Source organism: Bos mutus, chromosome 13 (genome assembly GCF_027580195.1).
Source record: "Bos mutus isolate GX-2022 chromosome 13, NWIPB_WYAK_1.1, whole genome shotgun sequence".
In the NCBI taxonomy this organism is placed as follows: Eukaryota; Metazoa; Chordata; class Mammalia; order Artiodactyla; family Bovidae; genus Bos; species Bos mutus.
In genome coordinates, this window is record NC_091629.1 from 60,999,185 (window position 1) to 61,018,426 (window position 19,242).

The 19,242-nt window shown below is 39.1% G+C and overlaps 1 protein-coding gene across 1 annotated transcript in view; it reads left to right on the forward strand.

Moving 5' to 3' along the window:
* Nucleotides 1-872: 872 nt before the first annotated feature.
* The window catches only part of MTPAP (mitochondrial poly(A) polymerase), a 30,396-nt gene continuing 12,026 nt past the window's right edge, over nt 873-19,242 (forward strand). Inside the window, exons 1-6 of the mRNA XM_070381827.1 lie at nt 873-1,049; nt 5,786-5,958; nt 6,453-6,686; nt 8,650-8,874; nt 16,066-16,277; nt 18,673-18,899. Coding sequence (XP_070237928.1) covers nt 896-1,049; nt 5,786-5,958; nt 6,453-6,686; nt 8,650-8,874; nt 16,066-16,277; nt 18,673-18,899 — 1,225 coding nt within the window. The 5' untranslated portion in view covers nt 873-895. The remainder of the gene's footprint in view (nt 1,050-5,785; nt 5,959-6,452; nt 6,687-8,649; nt 8,875-16,065; nt 16,278-18,672; nt 18,900-19,242) is intronic.

The following is a 19,242-nucleotide window of genomic DNA, read 5'->3' on the forward strand; positions in this document are numbered from 1 at the left end:
GTTCTTGCCTGGAGAATCCCAGGGACGGGGGAGCCTGGTGGGCTGCCGTCTATGGGGTCGCACAGAGTCGGACACGACTGAAGTGACTTAGCAGCAACAGCAAAGGGGTGTATTTTGTAGTATATGAATTAAATCGCAATGGAAATTTTACCAAAAAATGACAGGGAGGGAGCGAGAGAGGGAGGGAGGAAGGGAAACCCTACGGTGAAACCTAGGTTTACTTCTATTTCTTTCCCAGTCTGGCTGTAGAACTTTAGGAATGTTACTTAACTTCTCTAAGCCTTAACTTCCCCATAAATAAATGGGCATAGTAAGAGTTCTTACGTCACAGGGCTGTTGTAAGAATTAAAAAAGTCAACACACGTCAAGGGCTTGAAGTGAAGTCGCTCAGTCGTGTCCGACTCTGCAACCCCATGGACTGTAGCCTACCAGGCTCCTCCCTCCATGGGATTCTCCAGGCAAGAGTACTAGAGTGGGTTGCCATTCCCTTCTCCAGGGGATATTCCGACCCAGGGATCGAACCCGGGTGTCCCTCATTCCAGGCAAATAGTTTAACCTCTGGGCCACCAGGGAAAGAAAAAGTGTCGAATTTATTATATTCTTAGATTCCCAAGTCAGCGCCTCTTCCTCATGTCCCCGTCTCTGGTTCTATTTTCAATGTAAAAGAGTAAGTCGCCTGCTAGTTCTCTTCAGCGTCTTTTTTCAGAGAACCGCGGGAGAGTGGAAATATTAAAACATGTCAGAAAGCTCAGGCATCTTTATTCAAGCCGCATCTTATTATCTAAGGGAAACGTCCTTTGCTTAGTTTGACCCTCTAGGCTTCCTATCCTTTTCGCCTCAGCGCGCATGCGCGGAAGCCCGGCGCCCCTTCGTTCGTGCTTCTGCCGCTTTGACAATGGCGGCTTGCAGCGTGGGGCTGTTGACCCGTTTGTCCCTGCGCGTTCAGAGAAGCCAAGTCCAGCGCCCTCTTCGCAGGCTTCTCAGTTGCCCAGGAACGGTGGCCGCAGACCTCAGGAGGGAAGAGCAGTCCTCGGGGAGCGCGGAGACAGGTGTGGTGCCGGGGCTGTAGCCGCGATCTGCCTCTGGCCAGGGCAGGAGGAAGAGTCTGGAGTCGCGGGCGGGCGCTTGACCTGTGGAAGCGGCCGAGGAGCCTTTGGCCATCGGAGAGGTGTCCCGACCTCGTCTGACCGCGCTCGGGGAATCTAGAGCCGCCGTCGTGGCTCGTGGTCGTAGCGGGGTTTGTGACATTTCTGCCTTCTGGGACTCCGTGTCCAGCAGCGAAGTCGTTCAAGGCTCGTTTGCAGGCCAGGAACATAATTTGCCAGTGTTTGACAGTTTGGCGAAACATTGTTGCCAGTAATGGTAGTGATTCCACAGTTCCTTTTTCGGTAGCTTCCTAGCTCACAAATGTAACTGATTTTGATGCTCACAAGTTGCTCATGGAGGCCGAGCGATGCCTTGATGAATGAGTAACTGGGATCCCTGGTCCTCCAGTGGAGGCTCTGCTTCTGAAGTTACTGCCTTTTGCTTTATTCTTCTGGCCAGTTTGAACAAAATCAGCCTGGTTAACAGACCTGCAGGGGCTGGAACAGCAGGAGTTTTAAGTTTATGTGTTGGTGTGTTCAGAAGTCCAGCCACCCTCTTGAAACCTAAGAGATGCGTATATGCTGTTTATAATTCTTAAAGCAATCTAGCAGGAAATGTATAATTGTTTCCATTTTAGAGATGTAGACAGAGGCCCAAGGTGCTGAGTGGTTTGCAGCTCAGTTAATTTATACCTCGAGTCCCGCTGTTAAACAAAATATGTTGATTTTACCATTTCTTGGAGCTGGAATTTTAAGATATGAAATTATTTCTGGGAACAACTCTAAAACATGCTACACCAGGAAAGTGTTTTTCCCTAAAATAAATGATAGGGTTGCGGTCCTCATCAGACTGTTTGAGAGACTCATTGACAGTGAGTGGGAAATATTGCTTAATATGACAGTTCATTGAAATGCTGTTTGGGTTGTGTGTAGTAGAAACTGCTTCTGTTAGAATCTCTTTAAGTGACTGAAAATTTAAGTAAGACTTCTGCCAAAGAAGCTATTATAATTTAACATGACTATGGAGAAGGCAATGGCAGCCCACTCCAGTACTCTTGCCTGGAAAATCCCATGGTGGAGGAGCCTGGTAGGCTGCAGTCCATGGGGTCGATAAGAGTCGGACACGACTGAGCGACTTCACTTTCACTTTTCACTTTCATGCATTGGAGAAGGAAATGGCAACCCACTCCAGTGTTCTTGCCTGGAGAATCCCAGAGATGGGGAGCCTGGTGGGCTGCCGTCTATGGGGTCGCACAGAGTTGGACACGACTGAAGTGACTTAGCAGCAGCAGCAGCATAGTGGCTTAATTTTAGAGTATTTTCATATGCTCTTTGAGATACAGAACTATGTGAACTCAGTTTGGAAGGAATTATTAGTCCATTTTATAGATACAGAAACAAGTTTGTCCAGGTGGTGAGTAAGTGGTTCAAACTCATTCAGCTATTCAGTGGCAAAGGTAAGAATAAACCCTTCTGATTCCAAGGCTTCATTTAGTAGAACTTTTGTGTTTTCCTTAAGAAATGTGTTTCATTTTGTATCATTAGGGTAATATAACTGGCTAAATATTTAGAAATTCTTGTGAGGCATAACAAGTAACAAAATTCTCATTTGAATTGCTTTTCTGTTTTTAAAGAGAAGAAGGTGATTATTCTATGTAATTTTATAATTAGAAGAAAATTGAGAAATACCCAGTTGAGTTATTCACTCAGTGCGAGAACTCATTGCCAAAGCTTTGCTAGTTACATTTTCTAATAACAAGGAACACACTTTCATAAAAAAGTCAGTTCATTTTTGATGAGGCTCTGATGGCTAGAAAATATTTATAATGAGCTAAAGCTACTAATTTCCCATTTCCCTGTTGGTCTTAGTTTTGACATAGCTTTCATGTGAGAAATGGAAAGAACCCTGATTTAAGAACAAGAATTTGTATTGTTCAGGACTCTGGGTGCAGATGACAGAAACTAACTCAAATTAAAGGGAGGATCCACCAACCATGTAACCAAACTCCAGAAGGAGACATGACTGCTTTAAGGTCACCTGGATGGATGTGATGAGAGTGAGTTATTTCCTCTGCTGTTCTTGTGGCGGCCTCCTTATCTCAGGTTCTTCTTCTACAGGTTGTTAATGGTGAGGTGGGGAGGAATGGCCACTAGTAGCTTGCAACTTTGTCCTGTGGGAGAATAATCTTTTGCCTGAATTTCAAAGATCCTAAGAAAGAGTTTTTGATCATCACCCCATCCCACCCCGCCACCCTCACCTACTGGACCAAGAGGCGCTGTTTCAAATCATTTGAGAGTCCTGGCCCGCCTAGTGGGGCGTGGGCACATGTATGGGAAGATAGCTATTGACAGCCGCCCCCTACAATCTCACAGACAGGGTTGTGTGTTACCAGAACAGGGGACATGTGTCAGGCAACCAAGAAGCAGCTAAGCTCTTCAGGAGGCTACCCAGCTTGTTAGATGTTTGATTTGTTTTTTCATCATTAATGATACTTACCTTGTCTATCTCAAAAGGTTATTATGAGATTCAGAAGAGAGTGTTTTTGTGAAAACTGGAAAGTGCTGCCCCAGTGGAAGGGCAGCTGTCGCGTTCTCGTTGGTTTGTTCCAGGTTGTAAATCCCTACTTTCTTTGCAGTGCTTCCCTACCAGAGTTTTAGACCTTTGATTACTTCTTTCCAGATGCTCTCTGGTTAATCAGCATCCTTCAGATCCCTAATGTCTGGAGCAGAGCGTGTACTCTACATGTGGCCTGACCAGTGAATAGTGAAAAAGTGACGGTACCCCTTGAACTTGGATTTTATATCTATATCTATCTTCTTCCCATTCTCACCCCAGAAGTTAATACATTCCCTTGGCTTATATTGAACTTTCATCAAATCACACTTTTGTTCTTCTTTTATACATCTACTGCTAGCTGATCCCTCCCCTCCTCCCACCCCACCCCCATTATGTGCTTCTGTGTTTATGTTGTTTTTGATTCTAAATGAAGGACAGTATTCTCTGTGTTTTTGCTTATCAGATTGTTATCACGACCACTGCAAATTTGAATCTGTCTTAGAATATTAGCACTTACTACTTTTTCCTTCCAACTTTGTGTTCTTTGTACATTTGACAAGCCTTTTTACAAGGTAATGAACTTACATTACCTGAACTTTCTGACCCCTCTTTCATGCCTTTGTTCTGTCTGCATCATTCATACCTTCTGTTGTTGAGGGCCAGAGCTGTTAGTCCTGTAGACCCTGCCTTCCCCCCTTACCTCCTGTCTTTTCAAGCATGTTTCTCCATCATTCATCAAACTTCTCGATCTCCTTCTCAAATTCAGTTTCTGTTCCTCCTCAGTAGTCCAACTGCAGGCAAATACTTGCATAAAAGTGCAAAGACATTGTATACTGATGACATTGCAGTGTTGCTCGTGATAGTGATAAATAAACCATCTAAATATTTATCGTAGAGGATTAATTAAATTACCATAAATATCCAAGAATACTTATGCAATTATTTTTAAAATAAGGTAAATATATATCTACTGATGTGAAAAGATATGACAGTGTATTAAATATTTAAAAACGTATTACAGAACAGAATGTACAGTACATTTTCAGTAATTTCAGTTATGTGAAAAATGTTTATCTCTGGAGAGGTACAGATGTATATGTTTATATATGCCTTGAAAATGTCTGGAAAAGTATCACACTTAATACTTGGGTGTCAGAACTGGAGGAGGATTTATACATTTACTCTATGAAATTTTGCAGTTTGATTTTACTTTTACAATTAGCAGTTGAACATCAGTGTAGAGTCAGTAAATATCAGCAACAAGAAGATTGAGGTGGTAATTACAACTGGAGAAGTGGATGAGAAAAACTTGGACCATTAAAAAAGAAGAAAATAGGGACCAGGTGGAAAGGCTGTCAGTAGACTGAGGTCATCCCTGTCCTAAGGACGGAAGACAGGTCCTCTTCTGTGTTGTTAAAGTAAATACAACACTGTGACTGACATTCTTCCAGAGATGTTGAAGTGAGGTATTGCAGAGTGGAGGCGATTCTGCCAAGAAGAGTCACAGACCTGAGCCCAATTTGCAGGATGAATGGGAGTTTGTGAGACAGAAAATGAGAAGGTGGGCATTGCAGCCAGAGAGAGAGGCTGTGAAAGTTCACTGTGTGATGGTGTCGTGTGGAGAGCACTGTAGGTGCGCAGTGTGGAGGAGGAGGAGGTGGCGGAAGAGACGTGGGTGAGAAGGGGCCAAGGTACTGGGAGCCTCAAACTCAGGCCATGGGGCTGAGACCGGACTGGGAGCACAGCAAGAAGAAGACTTTGCTAAAAAGATTATTTTATAAAAGGGACTTTGGCACCTTTGTTTCATTGCACTCAGGCTTGAAAGTATTTCTTTTAGACTTTGAAATGTTACAGCTTATATAGACTTCTTATGTGTGTATTTATAAAAGTGGTTTTACTTTGAAAATTTTGTGGAACACTCCCTTTTTAGCGCTATTCATTGAATATAGTCAATCAAAACAGTGGAAAGGTGAGTGGTAAACACAAGGAAATGGTGGAGCACTTCACCTTGATAAAGGAGGAGAAGAAATAAGATGAGGTTAGGATAAAGTTGACTGTAGCCAAGTGTACAGTCTTTATATCCTTATCAAGAGACGCTTTAAATTTTACGTGTTTGTTGGTAATGTCTTTGTCTCATTCATAGGCTCTGAAGACAGGACTCCAAAAAAGAGATTCTCTGAGGTGCAAAACGAGAGACGAGAGCAGGCCCAGCGGACTGTGTTGATCCACTGCCCAGACAAAATCAATGAGAAAAAGTTTCTCAAGTTCTTATCCCAGCATGGACCTATTAACAGCCACTTCTTCTATGAAAGTTTTGTAAGTATTTGAGAAATGGTCTGACTGAACAGTCATGTATATTTTTTTTAGTTATTTTTTGCTCTCTTGCCTCTGCCACATGGTAAAGTGATATTTTCTGTTAATATCCTACAGCTTTCTTTATCTAAATTTCTTTAATGAGGTTTTTTTTAATATGAGAAGTCCTTATAGGAGTATTACAGAATTATAAGCAGAATTATAACCGAGTCATAATTTGACTACTTTAAATCATTCCATTATCTTAGGCATTGGAGCCAGTGGGAGGTCCTTTTTTACCTTTTAATTTTCTGTGTCAGCATTATTTTCAGCTTCACTTAACTCATACCATTTTATAGTGTTCCTTTTGTTAATCCATTTTATAGTGTTCCTGCATACCATTAATCTTTTATAGTGGTTTTATGTTGTGATAATTGCTTGAAATATGTGCAAACCACTTAGATTTTAAAATATTAATAGTATTTAGGAATTTTCATGTTGTTATGTTTTTGATCTAGGGTCTTTACGCTGCTGTAGAATTTTGTCAGAAGGAAAGTGTAACTTCGTTGCAGAATATAACCCGGACTCCAAGCCTGGGCCCAGAGGCTGCAATTCCATTCAAGTCACGTTATTTAAATTTAAAATTGAGAAATTCATTAAACCAGACTTCTGAACTGTCAAGCATTCAATGTAGTAACCAGTCTTCTCCTTCAAGCAAGAAGCTTTATCAGTTACTTTGTTGTGCAGAAAGTGTAAGTTTTTAGGTATACTTCCCCAACTTGATATATGTGTATTTGACTTGTTTTGTACATTTTAAGTTTTTATTATCAAATATTATTAAATATTCAAATTACAGAGATACTGACCGAGTGAAAAGTAAAATCAATCCTTCCCCACTCCTTACCTGATGCACCATTTGTGATCATAAGAAGTAATCACATTCTTCCAAAGTTTTGGGCCTTTGGATTATTCTAGTTTTCTCTCTCTTGTCAACATGACATATAATTGTATATGACATTCTTTTTGTAAACTAAAAGATCTTATTTCTGGTTTTATCTCTTTTTTTCTTGCTCTGATAATGTTTGCAGTTGCTGGCCAGTCGCTCAGTTGTGTCTGACTCTTTGTGACCCCGGGGACTGCAGCAGGCCAGTTTCCCTGTCCTTTACCATCTCCCGGAGTTTGCTCAAGCTCATGTCCATTGAGTTGGTGATGCCACCATCTCATCCTCTGTCACCCCCTTCTCCTCTTGCCTTCAGTCTTTCCCAGCATCAGAGTCTTTTCCAATGAGTTGCCTCTTCGCATCAGATGGCTAAAGTATTGGTGCTTCAGCTTCAGCCTCAGTCCTTCTGATGAACATTCAGGACTGATTTCCTTTAGGATTGACTGGTTTGATCTCCTTACTGTCCAAGGGACTTTCAAGAGTCTTCTCCAGCACCACAGTTTGAAAGCATCAATTCTGTGGCCGTTAGCCTTCTTTATGGTCCAGCTCTCCTATCTGTACATGACTACTGGAAAAACCGTAGCTGTAACTATACGGACCTTTGTTGGCCAAATAATGTCTCTGCTTTTTAATATGCTGTCTAGGTTGGTCAGAGCCTTTTTTCCAAGAAGAAAGTGTCTTTTAATTTCATGGCTGCAGTCACCATCTGCAGTCATTTTGGAGCCCAAGAAAATAAAGTCTGTCACTGTTTCCATTGTTTACCCTTTTATTTGCCATGAAGCTATGGGACCGGATACCATGATGTTTATATTAGTTTTGGTTTTTCTTACAGACTTGTCAAAGATTTAGCTAGTTCTTTTCAAGAACCTCTTTATGGTTTTATTTATCAAAATATATTATTTGGGGTATTGATTTTTCTAGTTTTTAAAACTTCTAACCTTTTATATTTCCTCTACTTTGTGGGCCTTTAAGGCTGTGGTTTTTATTTTAAATATGAATATTTAAGCTTCAGCATGCACCTTCATCGGAGAAGGCAATGGCACCCCACTCCAGTACTCTTGCCTGGAAAATCCATGGATGGAGGAGCCTGGTGGGCTGTAGTCCATGGGGTCACTAAGAGTCGGACACGACTGAGCGACTTCACTTTCACTTTTCTCTTTCATGCATTGGAGAAGGAAATGGCAACCCACTCCAGCGTTCTTGCCTGGAGAATCCCAGGGACCGGGAGCCTGGTGGGCTGCCGTCTATGGGGTCGCAGAGTCGAACACGACTGAAGCGACTTAGCAGCAGCAGCAGCATGCACCTTCATGGTATGATCATTTTAGCACCAGTTTCCTAGGAAACATCCAGGACTGTTGTTCTAAGAAACTGGGGGATCGTGGGCCTTCATTCCTGAAACTTTGCTGCTTTCTAGTGTTTCTTGCCTTGAACATTGGCTCTCCTCTCCCCTGCAACTCCCTTTAAATGTCCAGCTTTGTGGTGGTTTCTACCTCCTCTACTAGAGCACTTTACTGTTTTCATTTTCCTTAAACAATACTTTATACTCAGTGCCTAAGAAAAGTCGTAGTTTTAATTCTAGCCAATTTTTATTTTGCTGGTATCCTTCCTCATTCCTCAGTACTTTTTAAAGGGCATTTGTAATAAGGCTCAATGTAAAAAGATTGTGTATTTTTAAAGTCAGTCTCCTAAGCCATCAAATATCTGAAATAATATGACCATTATGCAACATGACCTGAACATTTTCTGTGTTTTGTTGTTTTGTTTTGGCCAGCTAGGTAGATGATCAGCTGAACACTCTCTTGAGGGAATTCCAGCTCACAGAGGAGAACACCAGGCTTCGATATCTCACCTGCTCTCTCATTGAAGATGTAGCGGCTGCATACTTTCCAGACTGTGCAGTCAGACCCTTTGGCTCCTCGGTGAATAGTTTTGGGAAACTAGGATGTGATTTGGACATGTTTTTGGATCTAGATGAAATTGGAAAATTTACTGCTCAAAAGGTAACTGCATTTCTTTAAATCACAAAGTTAAAATTATTAGAAGAAATAAAGGAAATATTTGGACTTAATAAAATTATAACTTGATTTCTAAGCTTAAGAGGCAGTGTGGTTACAGAGTAAAGTCTATTTGATACTGCTTCTTTGGAATTGTAACATCTTTGCATTAGTCTAATATGTGGTCATTTTTTGTGAACATCTTAAACATGTAATAAAATGTTTGTTCCTTTCGGGGGTTGAGAAATTTTTTGGATAGACCAAGGTTACTTACTGTGTTTTTCAGATTATGTGTATATTAACTAATCGTTTTATCTGCATAACCTAGTTACTGAAATACTTTTTACATCTCATGTTATTTGCTTTTATTCATTTCTCAGAATTCTTCTGATTTTTATTGTATTCAAAGACTATGTTAGCTACATTTAAGTGTATGATTATTTATTTTTTATTTTATTTTATTTTTAAACTTTACAATATTGTATTGGTTTTGCCAAATAACGAAATGAATCCGCCACAGGTATACATGTGTTCCCCATCCTGAACCCTCCTCCCTCCTCCCTCCCCATACCATCCCTCTGGGTCGTCCCAGTGCACCAGCCTCAAGCATCCAGTATTGTGCATTGAACCTGGACTGGCGACTCGTTACCTTTTTATCGGGTTGTTCATTTATCATTGTTATGTCCATCATCTCTGTAAATGCCTTTTCTTTGAATTCTTTTTTGTTTATTAAGATGGCCCCTTGTTATCTGTCTCAGAAACCTTCTTCTGTATCACTATTTTCAGCTTTCACATTTTTGTTCAGTTGCTAAGTCATATCTGACTCTTTGAGACCCAATGGACTGCATTATGCCAGGCTTCCCTGTCCTTCACTGTCTCCTGGAGCTTGCTCACACTCATGTCCATTGAGTCAGTGATGCCATCCAACCATCTCATTCTCTGTTGCCCCTTCTCCTGCTCTCAATCTTTCGCAGCATCAGGGTCTTTTCCAATGAGAAGCTATGGTTTTTCCAGTAGTCATGTATGGATGTGAGAGTTGGATTATAAAGAAAGCTGAGCATCAAAGAACTGATGCTTTTGAACTGTGGTGTTGGAGAAGACTCTTGAGAGTCCCTTGGACTGCAAGGAGATCCAACCAGTCCATCCTAAAGGAAATCAGTTCTGAATATTCATTGGAAGGACTGATGCTGAAGCTGAAGCTCTAGTACTTCAGCCACCTTATGTGAAGAACTGACTCATCTGAAAAGACCCTGATGCTGGGAAAGATTGAATGAGGGAGGAGAAGGGAACTGCAGAGGATGAGATGGTTGGATGGCATCACTGACTCAATGAACATGAGTTTGAGTAAACTCTGGGAGTTGGTGACGGACAGGAAGGCCTGGCGTGCTGCAGTCCATGGGGTCGAAAAGATTCAGACACAACTGAGCAACTAAACTGAAGCTCTTCGCATCAGATGGCCACAGTATTGGAGCTTCAACTTCAGCGTTAGTCCTTCTAATGAATTTTCAGAGTTGATTTCCTTTAGGATTGACTGATTTGATGATCTTAGTGTCCAGGGGACTCTCAAGAGTCTTCTCCAACACCACAGTTCAGAAGCATCAGTTCTTTGGTGCTGTCTTCTTTATGGTCCAACTCTCACATCCATACATGACTACTGGAAAAACCATAGCTTTGACTGGATGGACCTTTGTTGGCAAAGTGGTATCTCTGCTTTTAATATGCTATCTAGGTTTGTCATAGCTTTCCTTCCAAGGAGCAAGCATGTTTTAATTTCATGGCTGCAGTCATACTCTGCAGTGATTTTGGAGCCTGAGAAAAGAAAATCCATCACTGTTTGCCACTTTTTCCCCATCTATTTGCCATCAAGTGATGGGACAGGATGCCATGATCTTAGTTTTCTGTATGTTGAGTTTTAAGTCAGCTTTTTCAGTCTTTCATCCTCATCAAGAGGCTCTTTCTGAGACTGTTGATATTTCTCTCAGCAACATAACATATGTTGTTATATTTTGGATATAAATAGCAAATCACTGAATTTTATGCTTTTAGTCCAATCTTTGAGTCTTTTTATTTATTATTACTGGTAAAATTTGATTTTATTTCTACTGTTTAATTTTTTATTTCCTATTTTCTATGCTTTTCCTTTGCTTTTCCTTCCTTTCTTCCTCCTGTTGAATTCTTTCTTTATTCTGCCCTTTCATCCCTTACCTTCTTTCCATTTACAGTTTAGAGATTTTATATCCCATTTATAGTTTATTAACATGCATGTCTGACAGAGTAAAGTTAATCAGTGTGTCTGGTATCATCCCAAACAGTATAAGAGGGGCTTTAATTTAATTACAACTTTGATTTGGAAAAACTTCTGCATTTTTGTACAATCTTAGGTTTCTATGACTTTTCTTTCTTATGTATTTCAAACTAATAATCTCTGTGTGACTGTCTAGTTGAAACGTCAAACTTAACATTTTGAAAACAAAAGTTTATCTTAATCTCCTTGTTGATATTCTTAAGGTTTTTATGAAAGTTATTTACATGTCACATGTTAATTAGTGGCATTTTAGCTTTCCTGATATTTGCTGTCACCTAAGCAAAGAAATCTAAGCTAATCTTTTAGGCCTGCCTCTTCATTTACATCCTCAAAGCTGCAGTCACAGGGTCCCTTAAAACTTCTCAGTTAAATGATTATAACAACATCTTGCTTTCCACGTATTCCTTGCATTATGCCTTGGTATTCTAGCCCTCAGGTTCTGCTGAAGTTACCTTAAAACACAGATTGGATCATCCACAAACTTAGAATTGTTCTTTTTAACAGAGAATTGAAATGATCTGTTTCATAATTCATTTTAGTGATAATTTCTCATTCTGTATCTTCACACACCAGTTTTTCAGTTATATCACTTAATTACCTAATTGTAAGGCACTTTTATGATGTGGATAACAACGAAACAATTGTTATGTCTCTTCATTGAGGAGTGCTGTTTCCTTCCATTCCTGACTGCCATTCCTAAGCAGCTTGCAAGTCCTAGTTCTGATTCCACCTTCTTAAAACCATACTTGATTTTTTTTTTGCTCCAGTCAAAATTAATCACTCCTTTTTTGCAGTGTCTTGCTCATCTTTCTGTCTCTAGATTCCTCCTGGGTTACATTTAGTTAGTGGTTGATCTGTGTCTCTCACTGTATCATAAGTGTGGGCAGAACAGGGACCGCGTCTGTTCGTTTTCTCATCCCACACAGTGCCTATCTGCTTGGTGTGTAATTACAGAGTCAAAACTGGCCAAGGAATATAAAACACATCACAGTGAAACGGATCAGTCTTACTAAGATGAACATGCTTTTAATACTTGAAGTTGTATTAAATTTCTGGCGGGGACACTTAAGTTGTATTAGGTTATTTTTATATTAAATAATTAACATGGCTAACAATATGTTGTGATGGTGAAAGCTTGGGCTCAGGAGCCACACTGCAGATTAATCATTCTTCTACTTACAGCTGTGTGACAATGGGTAAGTTATTTACCTTCTCTGTGCCTTGATTTTCCTAGCTGTAAAACTGGATTGGTGCTGTAGAACCAACTCATAGAATGAGAGGATTGGTAGACAGTAAGAAACAGTTTTTTTTCTGTTGGAAGTAGAGGAAGGAGTTGGAAACTTAGTTGGATGTTAGATTTCTGAACTAAAGAGCTATTTAAAAGACAGTGTTTTAAAAAAGTATTTTAAAAGACAGTGCTTCAGTCTCACTAAACAGTTTGACATAATTTTGTATGTAGGTTTAACTTAAGCAGTGTTGTTATATACTTATATTCTGAAATATGTGCTTATTTAAGATTATAATAGCTTTGCTAATAGAAACTTTTTAGAAATATAATGAAAAACAGGAGCATTTTTTAATTTTAATTTTTAAATAAATAAAAATAAATTAACAGCAACAAAAAGCAGGACTACTTTTAAATTCGTCCTCCATAAAGCAGCTTCTTTGATTGCTGTATGCCGTCATGAACCTCTCCTTCCTCTTGGTGCTCTGTGTGTCTCGGTACCCCACCTTGGTTTGTAATTCTCGGGACTTGTTTTATTCTTCAGCCTGAGTTGAGGACAGTTAGGAAGAGATTATAACTAAATCTATAAATATGTCTTAGCTTCAATCTACTGTATCCTTTTAAAAAATGGCTGCAGAATATTCTATTGAATGAATGCACCATAATTTATTTCATAACCAGTCCTTTTTCGTTAGTTAGGGAGCAGTATCTTTTTTCCTGCTTTATTGCCAACTAGAGTAGGTGATATTCTTAGGTTGTGCGTAACAGAAACCAACCCAGAGCAGCTTAAACAAACAGAAGTAGAGGAAGCATCCTAGAACTCAGGAGTCAGGAGTCAGGAGTGTGGGTGAGTCCTGGGAAAAGACTAGAACTAAAGTATAAACTATCAACAATCCACAAAGGGTCTGTTTCTCTCCATGTTTTGCTTTGTTTAATATCTTCCTCCCCTTCACTCTCCTTTCCCCACCCCACTTTGATTTTCTTTACTTTTTCATCCTGGTGGTGTAGCATGTGCCTGCCCCAAAGTTTCTGAGTTCCATTTCAGCCACCTGGTAGCCTCTGCCCCTCAGTTGCAGTTCCTGGTGGAAACACTGGGTGGTGAGGGGAGCCTCCATGCTGCTCACGTCAGCAACCCTGTCTGGTCCACATGCATTGTCAGGGCCTTCATCCTTTCAGGAGGAATGAGTTCTTGAAGAGGGGTGGGTTGAGGGTAGAGGGCTTTAAGCTAGATAGAGGTTTTAGAAGGTATTCTACCACACAGATAGTGCTGCAGTGAGTGAACAGCTTTGTAAATCTGCTCATTTGTATTAGCATTCCTTTGGGGTGATTTCCTAGGATTTTAGTAACTAATCAAAATCTTACATATTCAAAGTTTTGCTATTTCAATATTGAAGTTGTCCCAAAAGTATGTCTCAGTTTACACTCCTCTTGTCAGGATGGATGTGTTTCTCCTCACCCATCAAAGCTGGTCCTGTCAGCCTTTTTGTTTTTGCCAGACTGATAATCAAAAAAAACCTCATTGGTGTTTTAATTTCCTCTTAGTTTCTGGAAAACAAGAACATCTTTTACTATGTTTCTTGCTCAGTTTTATTTCTTCTGTTAATTTCTTATTCAAATGTTTTTGGCCATTTGTAGAATTCGGCTCTGTGTAAACCCTTCATAAATTAGGGACATTATCCCTTTATATGACATGTATTATTATCTTCATTTGTCTTCTGTCTAGTAATAAATATGCTTGGCCTTAAGATGATTTTCATTTTTATTCATTCATATTCTTTTGTGTGTTCTGGAATTTTGTGTCATGCTTAGAGAATCCTTTATGATTGTATAAACATTCTCCCATTGTATTCTGGTATTTTATTGTTCAAAACCTTTTTTATTGAAGTCTTTGCTCTGTGTTGAATTTATTTTGGTTTTGGACTAGTCTAGTTTCTTTTTTTGATGGCCACTTGACTCATTCTTTCAGTAGCATTTCTACAGTAATTTGCAGAGTTCATTTTATTAACTATTAAATGCCTATAGTTACATCTAGTTATATTGTCTGTTTCCTTCTGTTGATCTGCTCTTCTCATGCATGTATTTCCTGTTATAACTACTGTGGGTTTGCAGATCTTATGAAAATGGAAAGGCTGACTTGGAAAGGGCATGTATATATATATGTTCTCAGAGTCTGTGGTTCTGTGTGTAGTATTACATAAGTCAGTTATAAAAAACCAATGATCTTTCAAGTTAGTATTTTATACTTTAGAGAATCAAAAGACAACTGAAGATTTTTTTAGTGTTTTTATTGAAGTATAAGTTGATCTACAGTGTCATGTTCATTTCTGGTGTACAGCAAAGTGATTCCATTATACATATATTGTGTCTATTCTTCTGCATATTCTTTTCCATTATGGTTTATCACAGGATATTTAATATAGTTATCTGTGCTATACAGTAGGACCTTGTTCATTTTATATATAGCAGTTTGTATCTGCTAATTCTAAACTCCTAATTTACTCCTTCCCTATCCCCATACCCTTTGGTAACCATAAGTTTGTTTTCTATGTCTATGAGTCTGTTTCTGTTTTATAAATAAGTTTATTTGTATCATATTTTAAATTCCACATATAAGTGGTATCATATATTTATCTTTCTCCTTCTGACTTCATGGTAATCCTTGGTCCATTTATGTTGTGTAAATAGCATTATTTCGTTTTTTTTTTTTGGCTGAGTAGTATTCCAGTGTGTGTGTGTGTGTGTGTGTGTGTGTGTGTGAGTGTATATCACATCATCTTTATCTGTTCATCTGTCAGTGAACATTTAGGCTGCTGCTATGTCTTGTCTGTTGTAAATAGTGCTGCCGTGCATTGGGGTGCGTGTATCTTTTCAGATTTTTCTCCAGATAGATGCTCAAGAGATGGAGTTTTGGATCATATGGTAGCTCTATTTTTGTTTTTTAAAGGAACCTCTTTACTGTTTTCCATAGTGGCTTCACAATATGCATTTCCATGAAGAATGTAGAAGGGGTCCCTTTTCTCTTCACCCTCTCCAGCATTTATTATTTGTAGACTTTTTAATGATGGCTGTTCTGACTGGTGTGAGGTGATATTTAATTGTTTTTAAATTTATTTTTAATTGAAGGATAATTGCATTACAGTATTGTGTTGGTTTCTGCCATACAGCAGCATGAATCAGCCATAGATATACATATGTCCCCTCCCTCTTGAACCTCCCACCTAATTTTAGCTTTGATTTATGTTTCTCTAGTAATTAGTGATGTTGAGCATCTTTTCATGTGACTATTGGCCATCTGTGTGTCTTCTTTGGAGAAATGTCTGTTTAGGTCTTGCACACATTTTTTGATTGGGTCTTTTTTTTTTTCTTTGGTTTTTGTTTTTGTCATTGAGTTGTATGAGCCATTTGTATATATTGGCCCTTGTCCAGTTGAACTGTTTGCAGATATTTTCTCCTAGTCTATCAATTGTCTTTTCATTTTGACAATTGAGGGTTTTTGGTCTGCTTTTGGCTGTGATTGCATGGAGAATTTTTTGTGTCTGTATGGTTATTAATTTTTTTTTTTTGTGTGTGTGTTTTGACCAGAAATGACTTAGAGCATCTTTTTAGAAAAGTTTCAGAAGTTCCTTTTTATAAAAAGCTCCTATTTGCTAATGTTTTTATTATTCAGACCTCAGGAAATTTTCTGATGGAATTTCAAGTGAAAAACGTTCCTTCGGAAAGAGTTGCAACTCAGAAGATCCTGTCTGTGATAGGAGAGTGCCTAGACCAGTTTGGCCCAGGCTGCGTGGGAGTCCAGAGGATCCTGAATGCCCGCTGCCCGCTTGTCAGGTTTTCACACCAGGCCTCCGGGTTTCAGTGTGATCTGACTACTAACAATAGGTACGGTCTCTTACTTACCATCTTAAATGAACGTTACAAAGGATTAGCATAGTTTTTCTTGTGCAGAAACAGTGATTTTTGACTCTTGGATATGCTTTACTAGTAATTTTTTTAAAACGTGAAAACTTGAAAAGTAGGAAGTACTTGGGTTTTTTTTTTTTTTTTTGTTCTTAATTAAATGTTAAGATACTGTGTTAAAATGTTAACATACCTAACAAACATCTTCTGAGAACTGTGTTTCATTGTTCCTACTTATGTAGCCTGATGACAACTCAAAAGTTCTGAGTATCTAGCCTTCTAGTTTACTTAGAAAGTAAAGTGGCATCTTGAGTTTGCCCTGGGAATTGCCTCCAGATATAGTCAACTTTGTGTCAAACAGATGGTGAACTGAGCAGCCTAAGAAGACTGCATAGTTTTCTTCAGCATGTTTTCATTTTATTATCAATCTGTTTGCTTAAAAAAGGGGGAAATGAGAATGACAAGTTCTTTTATGCCCTGATAACTTTTCTTTGGTTCTCAGTAGGGAAAACTTCAGTTGAGGCGTTTGTTTCTTTACACTCTAGTGTACTCATTGCGTGCATTTCGTCTCCCTGTACTATCTGTTAGTTAAATAATCATAACTAAAAATAGATTCAGAAAATCCAATCTAAAGCAGTTTTGAATAAACTCAAGTGTTTGCTAACGAGTCAGTGCTAAATACTTCTGAATTTCTCTCAAGTGGCTCATGGACTAAAAATAAATAAAAATGCATACTATACTTTCTCTTATTACTATTTTCTTTATAGTATGTAAGTCGAATAAAATGACTTTTATCTTTGTAATAATGTTCTTTTCATTGTCTTGTTGCTATAGTTTTTAAAACTTTAATATGCATCAGACTTTATATTTGCATGTTTCTTTATATCAGATACCTTGTACTGTGTGCTCGGAGAAGGCAATGGCACCCCACTCCAGTACTCTTGCCTGGAAAATCCCATGGACGGAGGGCCTGGTGGGCTGCAGTCCATGGGGTCGCTAAGAGTGGGACACGACTGAGCGACTTCACTTTGACTTTTCACTTTCATGCATTGGAGAAGGCAATGGCACCCCACTCCAGTACTCTTGCCTGGAGAATCCCATGGACGGAGGAGCCTGGTGGGCTGCAGTCCGTGGGGTCGCTGAGAGTCGGACACTACTGAGCGACTTCACTCACTCACTCACTGTGTGCTACTTCTTTTTCAGCTTAATTTAGCTTCATTTACATAGCTAACGCATTTAATCACCATGAATTTCCACCCATGATGTGCCACCCATGGGTACTTAGTAGACAGTTTGGAGTTGATACTGTGAAATAACATGTGCCCTCTCTTGGGTCTTTGAGAAATTACAAGACATGTCTTGATCATTAGGAACTTAATTTTAAAATATTTCTTACAATTCTTTGCATTATAACATATGACTAGAAGACTTAGAAAATAGGCTCTGAAGACTGATTTCTTAATACATATTTAATCTTCCTGAGTTGTGGTTTTTATAAATAGTACACTTAACTAATTTTGGCTAAATTTTAAAAGACTTATACTTTCTTGATAAAATAATATTTCCCTTGTCTGTTGAAGGACTAGATAATCTCCCTTTCCCATTCTGAAGTGTCCTGATTTGGATGATAAAGTATAAGGTTAGGTCACCTATAATCAATCCATAACAAAATCAAATTGTTTTTGAAATTCAGTTATCAGGAAATCTTTGTCATATTTTTCTTCCTGTGGCGAGTGCAAATCCTACATATGACTTCATTTCCCTTATAGCTTCTTCTGATAGGAAGATCAGAAATAATCATGCAGCACAGTTTTAATTAATCTGCAGAACCATTGGATTGGAATGCCTGTAGCCCAAATAGATTCTGATTCTGACTTTGTTCATTCTGTCTTTATCTTCTCTGCATGTATCTTCAGTGCCCCTTAAAACACTAGAAAAGCTGTGGGTGCAACAAATAAACACAGGAATTAATGATGACTTAAAACAGAAAAGGACTAGTTAATCTACATTGCAACTAAAGTATGAAGCTCCTACTTACAGACCTGCCTGTGTCTTTATTGATAATTAATAAAGAGCACTTAGGTATTATTTCACCTATTACATCATGTTTAGGGACTTTGATTTAAAATTTTTAAGTATGATAACTGCATTGTGGTTGTCAGCATTTAGAATAATGTTTTAATGATAATGAAAGGTTACCATTCATATTAAATATTATATTGCAGATACATAATGCATTTGATGATCTGCTCTTGTTGTTCTGAATATGTTTAGATAGAGTAAGATAGTTAGATATGTGCCCAGGTTTGTGTTTTGTTCTACTCTGGGATCATATTTTGGGGGGGTTGAAAATTTCTGTTATTTTTCTCTTTCAAAGGATTGCCTTGAAAAGTTCTGAACTGCTTTACATGTATGGTGCCCTGGACTCGCGGGTTAGAGCCTTGGTGTTCAGTGTCCGATGCTGGGCTCGAGCACATTCGTTAACGAGTAGTATTCCTGGTGCTTGGATTACAAATTTCTCCCTCACCATGATGGTCATCTTTTTTCTCCAGAGGAGGTCACCTCCTATTCTTCCAACACTAGACTACCTAAAAACCCTTGCAGGTGAGACTCAAAGCATCTGTTTTCTCTCTAACTGTTTGAATGGATAGCAGTACCATGTGTTATCAAAGCCATGTGTGTGTGTTTGTTTATTGTTCAGTTGCTCAGTCAGGTAACTTTGCAACCCCATGGACTGCAGCATGCCAGGCCTCCCCGTCCTTCACTATGTACTGGAGTTTGCTCAGACTCATGTCCATTGCGTTGATGATGCCATCCAACCATCTCATCCTGTCTCCCCCTTCTCCTCCTGCCTTCACTCTTTCCCAGCATCAGGGTCTTTTCCAATGAGTCGGCTCTTTGCATCAGGTGGCCAAAGTATTGGAGCTTCAGCATCAGTCCTTCCAAT